The 10476-nt window shown below is 40.7% G+C and overlaps 1 protein-coding gene across 1 annotated transcript; it reads left to right on the top strand.

The window, feature by feature from the left end:
* Positions 1-9804: 9804 nt before the first annotated feature.
* Positions 9805-10269, top strand: LOC138870534 (uncharacterized). The gene has a single exon (XM_070148347.1). The coding sequence runs from the start codon at positions 9805-9807 to the stop codon at positions 10267-10269; it is 465 nt and encodes a 154-aa protein (XP_070004448.1).
* Positions 10270-10476: the final 207 nt, after the last annotated feature.

Below are 10476 nucleotides of genomic sequence, written 5' to 3'. Positions count from 1 at the left end.
TATGTCTGCTTCTCTTCAAATTCTATCACTTAATCATTGTTCTCTCACTCCCATCTGTTATCTATATTATTCTGAATCTATCATTCTTGGCCTGCTGAAAGCCAAGGCCACCAAAACTCTCTCTATTGACCTCCCTAGTGTGAGCACTGCTCTGGGTCCATTTGAGACTCTAGTGAAATCTGACACACTAGGATTTGGGGTCCTCTAGCCATTTTCTTCCTCATTTTATTTGTTGAATCTGCAAACTGGGTTGCTTAAGTGATTTCTTTGTGATTCTATAATTTATTTGGGTCATATGTAACTATTTGGCCTAGCATGAGTTCCTCTATGGCTTTTGGGTTGTGCTGATGGGCATAGTCTTCTGTTTGGATCTAGGCATGCTATTTGCAAAGAATAAGCTTGTGAAGGCCCAGACAATACTGGATATCTCCTTTTGGGCCTACTTTTAGGCCTACTGTTGTTCCTTGTGTAATATTTACACTTATATTCATTATCTGGCCTGTAATAATTTTGTAATAAATAATTGGGGTGTTAGTGAAATTAGGGAAATAGGTATATTCTAAGGTTTGCATAAAAAGGTAGGAAACATGACCATAGGATTTACATGATTTACTTGTTATTTTATACAACCTGTCATATATGCTATTTAGTTTCCATGAACACTCGTAGAAACCATGCCTATAGGGAATCAGACACTCACTCAACATGTTTACTATCAAAGCATGAGCTTCAGTATTTTATTTGTTCCCCATGTCTACTGCTATGTGTTACTAGACAACATGCCTGTAGGAAACAAATGCCAATAACTGCCGTTCAATTTGTGCAACTACAGTGTGTTTACTAGATAACATGCCTATAAAATTGTATTTACTTATGTTCTACTGATCTTCGTTTAGATATCATGTCTATAGCGTATTAATTAATAAATTAGCTACTGTTATTGCTTTTCCATCATATTGCTCGCCTAGAAAACATGCCTATAGGAACGACGTGTTATAGAATCAGTTTCAATTGCCAACTCTTAGAAATCTTGCCAATAGGATACAGTTACATGCCTAGAAAGTATGCTAATATAATCAAACGGGATGTAATTATGTCAAGCTTTCAAACGGCTTTACTGCCTCATTTAGAGATCACGCCTATAAGTCTTAATAACTTATAATCTGTAATCTCAATGATCAGTATAGCAGTACCAGATACTCATAAATTGTGTAGTCATTTAGAAACAATGTATATAGGTTTAAAGTGATGCCTTGAATCTGAAACTGCCTATATGTAATACAAAATCTGCCTACGTGCATTCGTTGCTTATATGTGGAGGCTAACTTGGGCCTTTAACTGTCATTACGTGAAGTCCTACTTGTTTTGAATGTCGCTTAGTTATATCATTTTGAGCAGTCTAAGTAAAGTCTAGAACCACCCAAATAGAGGTCCAATGCCTCCTAGACCATAGGCATGGGACGGGTAGTGCACGCATAGGGTACGACTTAGAATTAAATTAGAGCACCTTTAGGTCAACAACTTTAACATAGTAATCGGGTAGCAGGAGATGACAGTCTGTGACCGCTGAATAATATGAGCAACTCCTATCTAAAAAGAGTCCCTTTCTTTATACACTAAGTCATCTAATATAGACCGTTATAGTTGTATCCTTGTGGTCTTTAAGACGTGTAGCAATTCTCATTGTGTTATAATAAAGTTCTTTGATCTTTCATTCTCTTCGTTTATGTGATCATCTTTCCTAATTATAATCCACATAATCTTAAGTTCGGCCGGGACCCATAGTTGTGGACCTCGAAGAGTGCCTAACACCTTCTCTTTGAGTTAATTTGAGCCCTTACCCGATCTTTGGCGGCGTTGACTAGTCAAACAGAGTTATCTGCACAATAGGTGCCCCAAAGCACCTTAAAAATCGGTAGGTGGCGACTCTTATTCTTTTAACACTCTATCTCCCACTCAAAAGAGTTGTCATATGTCGAAACCCGTTTCACGAGAAAAAAGGGACGCGACAGCATGGCAACTCTGCTGGGGATTTATACTTTGGCTCTTACCATAATAAACTTGACTTATGTGGATTATTTTCTTTCATGCACACCCTTTCCCATCTTCACCTTTATTTGTTTAAATCTGTTGTGACATGCACATCCCATCCTCGTTCACCATTATCTGCTATGACTACTCTTCATCTTGTCTAAGACTGCCATATCATGCCTCTCCCATCCCTACTCCCTTACTTGCTTTATTACATTTTCGCACATATCCCACGAACTAACTTCTTCCTTTTGTCTTTCTTTTCTATGTTTTTGATGTTTTACTTTACTACTGTATTTACTGCTTTTATATATTTATCATGCAAATACTTGGCAACATTTATTATCTCTACATGAAGCATGCTCCATGTCATACTCCATTCGTGCCAATTATCAACATACCGGAACTTAATGAGTGTCCGCGCTCTTCCAACATTACCCTTTTTAAATCGTAAAGGCTTATTTGCAGTAGACTAGTCGATCAGCGGTGCAGTCGATGGTCCCGTGCCTTTCCTCACAAGTTGTCCACTTGAGAGTACCAGTCTAGGCCATTCTAGAAACCTTACTCCAATATCAAATGTACATGCATCATGTTAAACCTAGTATGGTTAGAATGTTGTTAACGTAATAGCCCGCTAAGATAAGATTTGTCCAAAGTCAGACGGGATTTCCACAATCCCAATGGACACTATCATGTTATGTTCATTACTTGGAGAAAATATGCCAATATGTTGATCATTATTGTGTAAGTGGTCGAATCTGGAGGGGAAAAGGGCTAACTTTATTTGTTTGCAGAAAATGAAGCACGAAGTCCCCAAGTTCTGCATGGTCCAAAACATCCCACCTCTGCTACTTGAATGGTGAAAAAATCTCACGCCTTGCGACAAGAATCAAGTAAGAAGGGTACTTGGTGACTTGCCATCTTTGCTTGACATCCGACCAAATAAGGCATTAATTGAGGCCGCCACCATGTTCTGGGATGAGAAAAGTGTTGTCTTCCGCTTTGTTGACACAGAAATGACTCCTCTCCTGGAAGAAATAGGTGGCTTCGCTAAGTTTCCTTGGGATAGTCCAGGATTATTAGTGCTAGAAAATCGCACCCCTCACGGTTTTCTAAAAATGGTAGGTTTCAAGAAAAATGATGAGTTGCTTTGTTTGAAGAAATCATACATCCCATTTGAATTCTTTTATGAGATTTATGGGCATAGTAAGTCGTATCGTCTTCATCATGAGAAACTCGCCATTACTTCTTTGGGTTGGATGCGCCGTCGAGTTTATGTGTTCATCGTCTGCCTCTTGGGGTTGTTGATATTTCCAATGAAAGGGGGAAGGATTTATACTCGTTTATCCATGGTCGCTAGAACTTTAATGGAAAACATCGAGGGACAAACTTATACTACCATCCCCATGATTTTAGTCAAAATGTATTGCACTCTAGATCGGCGTAAGAAGGGATTCGGGCACTTAGAAGGTTGTAATTTGTTATTGCAAGTTTGGATGTTGGAACACTTTCAGAGGGGAGAATATCGTCAAGAGCTTTTTCAACGACCGTTGAATGACTACATAGCTTACCATCACCCAAGGAAAATGACATTTATCCCAGACAGGTTTGCACAGCCTGGAAATGTTGTAAGTTGGGTGAGTTTCTTCAGCAATTTGACAGACGAGCAGGTATATTGGATGTTTAAATGGTTTCCTAGCAGTGAGTTCATCATCAGGTCAAGGGAGACTACTCATCTGGTACTGATCGAGTTGAGGGGCATCTATCTTTATGCTCCTATAAGGGTATTGAGACAAGAATGAAGAAAATAGGTTATACCTCGGGTATCCAACATAGTCCAATACAAAGCAAATTTCAAAGGGGACGTCATTCCGTTCAAGTTCGAGGCACAACATATGTGGAATCAGAAGATAATTGTGGAAAAAGAAACAATAGAGCCAGACAGGTATCATGCCGGCCATGTGTAATTCTACCCATCATGGTTGGTATATGATATAACAGGAGACGTCAAGATGGGAATCAATCTAAAAAACAGGACCATAGATGATGTTGTTGAAGCAAAGGTCAAGTATAGGAGGCTACGCAAGAGGATTTTCGAGTCTGAGGCTAGACATCTGGAACAACACAAAGTAGATATGGAAGCAATCAACGAATGGAAGGAAATTGCCACTAAGTCAACAGAGAGATTGGAATATTTGGAACAAGGATTGATGGAGCTTGAGGGGAAGATGAGAAAGAGGCTTTCAAATTGTCAAAACATGGATGGCAATGAAGGAGGGCATCTAGCAAAGGCTTACCAATTATTGGATATGCGCGATCTAGGGAATCTGATTGATGGAGCCATGAGAGCCAAGCACGGAGAAGGTCCTTCGAGGCCAAGTAGATTAGAACATGATGCTTTTGTCACTATTTTCTAGCTGAGTTTTAGATTTCGACTAATAAGGCCAAGTGCCATTAGTAACTTTATCATTATTGTCGATTTAATAAGGGTTTGATTCATTTTTGCATTAATAAAATAACGCAATTATTGGCATCAATTTTTCTCCAATTCTATGTGTCGCTTAGGCCTATCTCGGGCACAACGAGGTCCCCTAAATTAGGACACGTATTTATTACCTGATTTTGCAAAGCATGTTTAATATTGCAAGCATCCCTTCAATACCCCTTACTAACTTGGTTACCTTTTTGTTTTTCTTTCTTTTGATTATTCCCATTCCCCAAGGTTGGTTCGTGTATACTGGCATCATCCGCATATCACACTAGATTTAGAGATCCTCCACCTCCTCCTCCACCAAGTAATCCTAAAGGCAAAAGTAAAGGGAAAGAAAAAATGGATGATTTGAGCGATATCAGGAAAGACAACGCTACTATGGCAGAAAATGCCGAAACCTCAGATGGCCGAAGTACTCCGGCCAAGAATGAATTGGTCTTACGTCTAGAACAGAAAATCCTAGAGTTACAAGAAGAACTTGAGCAGGTCCAGAACTTGGAAAATCTTTCTCTCACCCTCAATGTCCCTGAAATTAACCAACAAAATCCTACTACCCAAAACCCAATACCACACCAAAACACACAGAACCAAAAGCCACCTCCAAATCCTCCTACACCACATCAATACCCTGTACCTCCTCAGAACCTTAACCCTCTGCTAGTACCTATTCCTCAACAACACCACCATCACCCAACTCAATACCCGCAAACCACCACTTATCACATGCCCCAGAATGCACCACAACCTACTCCTGATCCTCAAAACTAAACTGACGACACCCTTATGCCCACATTCTCGGAGTTCATCAAAGCAATCCCATATATATGGAAACCTTACCCTATACCCACAACAAACCCAATACATACATACCTGAATCAATCGAGAAAGATCTGCTCATCAAGAACATGGTGGAGGAACTCAAGAAGCTTGCTAGTAGAGTTAAAAATATTGAAGGTGGTAAAGGCATTGAAGGTTTGAACTATGAGGACTTGTGCATTCAGCCAGATGTGGAATTGCTGGAGAGTTACAAACCTCCCAAGTTCGAAATGTTTGATGGAACTGGTGATCCAAAAGTACATCTAAGGACATGTTGTGACAAACTTGTAGGAGTGGGCAAAGATGAACAAATTTGTATGAAGTTGTTCATGAGAAGCCTCACAGGAGATGCTTTGTCTTGGTATATCAGTCAGGACCCAAAAAAGTGGGTTAGTTGGGTAAGTATGGTGTCAGACTTCATGGATAGATTCAAGTTCAACACAGAAAATACACCAGACATTTTCTACATTCAAAATAACAAGAAAAAACCAACAGAAACCTCCGCGAGTATGCTACTCGGTGGAGGTCCGAAGCTGTGAAAGTCTTGAAGAAGAACAAATGAATAAGTTCTTCGTTAGATCTCAAGACCCGCAGTACTATGAAAGGCTGATGGTTATTGAAAACCATAAATTTTCTAAGATCATCAAGCTAGGAGAAAGAATAGAAGAAGGGATTTAGAGTGGAATAGTGACGAATTTCGAAGCACTACAAGCCACAAATAAAGCCTTGCAATTGGGAGGTACCTCAAAGGAGAAAGAACTGGGTGCTGTAATTATGGCCCAGGGTCCTAAGTCTCCTCTTACATACCAAACACCTCCATCTACATACCAAAGGCATCCACCCATATACCAGCCTTCACCCCTAGATACCAACAACATGCTACCACTTACTATGCATATAACACCCAACCTGCATATTATCACTCACCACCACCTGCCCGCCAAAAATTACCAAAAACCACGTTCAAACATCATCCGCAGACCACCTAGACAATACACTCCAATTGCTAAACCTATGGACTAACTATATAAGAGACTGAAGGTTGTTGGTTATGTCACTCCTATTCCTGCCATTGCTATAGAAAATTCTTCTTAGTGGATTAATCCAAACATGACATGTGCCTATCATTCAGGAATGAAGGGCCATACCATTGATGAGTGTCGAACACTGAAGGACAAGATTTAGACATTAATCAACACCAAGGTCATACAGGCAAAGGAAGATGCACCGATTGTTCATAGCAATCGTCTCCTAGACCACATAGGTGAGGGAGTAAACGTGATAGAGACTGATGAGGAATGGGATTCGGAGGGGTTAATTGGACTCATTCGAGAGGGAGATGATCCTAAAACATCTCTGGTCACCCTCACACCCGTTATGGTACAAACCCAAGCACTATTTGAAGTCGAGATAGCCATGGCCTTCACTCTGATGGTAGCTTCCACGCCATCTTACAAGTCTGACGCAATCCCGTAGGATTATGTTGTGGAAGCAAGGAGAAAAGTAAAAGCAAAAAGGGAGGAAACAGGTGCGACACATGGCATGACTAGAAATAGCAGGGTTTATACACCTGAGCACCTGGGAGGAACAAGAAAAGAAGTTGCATCTAAGCCACCTGTTGTTGAGACAGGACCTGATGACCTTTGGAGAAAAAGTACAAGCGAGAGAATACTCTATGGTTGACCATTTGAACAAAACTCCCGCTCAAATATCCATCTTGTCACTGCTGCAAAACTCTGACACACAGAGGAATGCCTTGATGAAAGTACTGAGTGAAGCTTATGTACCCACCAAAAGCACTAGTGGGGAGATGGCCAATATGGTCGGGAAGGTATTGGAAAGACACAAAATCACCTTTCACGAGGATGAATTACCACTAGAAGGACTAAGTCACAACAGGGAAGTACATATCACAATGCAATTTGAGGATAAGTTCATCGCCAAAGTCCTAATAGATAGGGGTTCAAGTATCAATATATGCCCACTGACTACTCTAAAAAGGTTGGGTAAAGGTCTGCACGAGATACGAGCAGGAAGCATGAATGTGAAAGCGTTTGATGGATCTCAAAGAGCCACCATCGGAGAAATCAACATCAGCCTACAGATGGGCCCAACCTGGTTTGATGTTGAGTTCCAAGTGTTGGATATATCTGCTACCTATAATCTATTGTTAGGACGACCGTAGATACATGCCACTGGGATAGTGGATTCTACTGTACATCAGGCTGTAAAGTTCGAATGGAACCATCAAGAGGTGATCATTCATGGGGATGGAAGTAATCCTATCTACACCAATCAGACCATTCCAGTCATCGAGAACAGGAAGAAGCTGGGTGGAGAAACATACCATCGCACTGAGTGCATCAACGCAATTGAAAAAGACAAATTGTGGAGCAGCAAGACAGAAAGCATACTGCTATGGACAGGGTAGAACCTGGCAAAGGTCTCGGCAAAAATCTCCAAGGGATCACCAAACCAGTACAACCGAAGCATCATGGTACAACGTTCGGGCTTGGGTATGAATATACTTGCCAAGAATACCAGGATTGGTCGCCTCCATGGCGTGGTCCTTCTTATCTGCTGGAACAACTGATACCACATTTGCACCAGACATTTCATCAAGCTAACATGGTGTGGGGATTTGAGGAAGATGAAGTCTTAATTGGCATGAGGAAGCTATTTCTGGATAAAGAAGATATGGAATGCAATGTTATAGTTGAGGAGGAGGAAGACCTTACCATTCAAATCGTAGAGAAAGGAGTTGTTCTCAAGAACTGGACTGCTGCACCATCCCGGGCCCGTCGAGCTTCCGGGTAGCCTGGCCAATTGGCATCAATTATTTTAAAATAGTTTTGAGTATTTAAGACATTTTCAGTATTTTGTTTTGAAATAATTGCTCGAGTCATCGATCCGTACTTGTTGATGTTTTCGATATTTTATCAATGCATTGCTATTTTTCATATTTATTATTATTCTTTACATTTTCTCTTTACAACATTATTATTACCTATCCGGATGAACCTACGACTGTATCATGTAATGAGACAACGCAACATAAGGATAGTGATTTAGAGGATCTAGAAGATGATATAATACCCGAGGAAATCTTTAGAGAAGTGGAAAACTTTGAAAACAAACCTAAGTCTAATTTGGACGAAACTGAGACAGTTAACTTAGGAGATTCCGAAACGGTCAAGGAAACACGCATAAGCATTTACCTGTCACGATCAAAGAATGAAGAGTATGTCAGATTCCTAAAAGAGTATGAGAATGTCTTTTCATGGTCATACGATGATATGACTGGTTTGAGCACATCCATAGTGGCTCACAAGTTGTCCACCAATCCCACGTGCCCACAGGTAAAGCAGAAGCTCATAAAGTTTAAGCCGGATATGAGTTTAAAGATAAAAGGGGAAATTACTAAGAAAATCAAATCCAAGGTTCTTAGAGTGGTTGAGTATCCGACTTGGTTGGCCAACATCGTGCCGGTTCCGAAGAAAAGTGGGAAAGTCAGTGTGTGTGGATTATCAAGATTTAAATAGGGCGAGTCCCAAAGATGATTTCCCGTTGCCCAATATACACATACGGATCGACAACTGTGTCAAGCATGAGCTCCAATCCTTTGTGAATTGCTTCGCGGGATATCATCTGATCTGGATGGATGAAGCAGACACCAAAAAGACAGCCTTTATCACACCGTGGGGAATGTACTGCAACAAAATAATGTTGTTTGGTTTAGAGAATGCTACGGCCACTTACATGAGAGCCATGACAACCATTTTCCACGACATGATACACAAGGAAATAGAGGTGTACGTGGATGACGTTATCATCAAATCCAAAAGGAGTACAGATCACATAGCGGACTTGAGGAAATTCTTTGATCGGCTTCGAAGGTACAATCTGAAACTGAATCCTACAAAGTGTGCCTCGGAGTCCCTGCTGGAAAATTGTTAGGATTTGTCGTCAGCCGCCAAGGGATTGAATTAGACCCATCAAAAGTCAAATCTTTCCAGGACATGCCACCTCCAAAGAATAAGAAAGACGTGATGAGCTTTTTAGGGCGTCTCAATTATATTAGCCATTTCATAACACAATCAACCGTGATATGTGAGCCGATCTTCATAATGCTGAGCAAAGATGCTGCAACAAGTTGGACTGCAGAATGCCAGAAGGCCTTCGAAAAAATCAAGGAGTATTTATCCAAACCACCCATTCTGGTCCCACCAGAACCAGGAAGACCTCTGCTGCTTTATTTGTCCATATCGGACGGAGCGTTTGGTTGTGTTCTAGGACAACATGATAAGATTGGAAGAAAGGAGTAGGCGATATACTATCTGAGCAGTAAATTCACACCTTACGAAGCTTGATACTCTTTGCTGCAATGCACTTGATGTGCTTTGACATGGATAGATTAGAAGTTGATGCATTATTTTTGTGCATACACTACATATTTCATATCAAGGATGGACCCGCTAAAATACATTTTCCATAAACCCATTCCTGCGTGTAAGCTAGCAAAACGGCAAATATTGCTGAGTGAGTTCAACATCGTCTACGTAACTCAGAAGGCAATCAAAGGACAAGCATTGGCAAATCATCTGGAAGAAAATCCCGTAGATGGAGAATACGAACCATTGAAAACATATTTTCCTGATGAAGAGGTATCGTTTGTAGGAGAAGATATCACTAAGGCATACAATGGTTGGAGAATGTTCTTCGACGGAGCTGCAAACTTCAAAGGAGTGGGTATCAGAGCTATCTTAGTATCAGAAACCAACCAACACTATCCGATGTTCGCAAAACTCAGGTTTCCATGCACCAACAATATGGCAGAATATGAGGCTTGCATCTTGGGACTCAGGTTGGCTATTGACATAAATGTTCAGAAATTGCTGGTAATTGGAGATTCCGATCTTTTGGTGCTCTAGGTTTTAGGAGAATGGCTACCAAAAACACCAGAATATTGCCTTATTTGCACTGTGTGCAAGAGCTGATCAAGAGGTTTACAAAGATAGAATTCAAACATGTTCCGAGGGTTCAGAATGAGTTCGCAGATGCATTGACCACTTTATCATCCATGATACAACACCCAGACAAGAATTTCATCGATCTTATCCCAATAGGAATTCATAAGC

This window comes from Nicotiana sylvestris, chromosome 6 (assembly GCF_000393655.2).
Source record: "Nicotiana sylvestris chromosome 6, ASM39365v2, whole genome shotgun sequence".
Taxonomy (NCBI): Eukaryota; Viridiplantae; Streptophyta; class Magnoliopsida; order Solanales; family Solanaceae; genus Nicotiana; species Nicotiana sylvestris.
Note: the sequence above shows the minus strand (reverse complement) of the source record. Positions and strands in the feature narration are given on the sequence as shown.

Coding starts and splice junctions, on each gene's coding strand:
- LOC138870534 (XM_070148347.1), top strand. CDS start 9,805: ATGGACCCGCTAAAATACATTTTCCATAAACCCATTCCTGCGTGTAAG.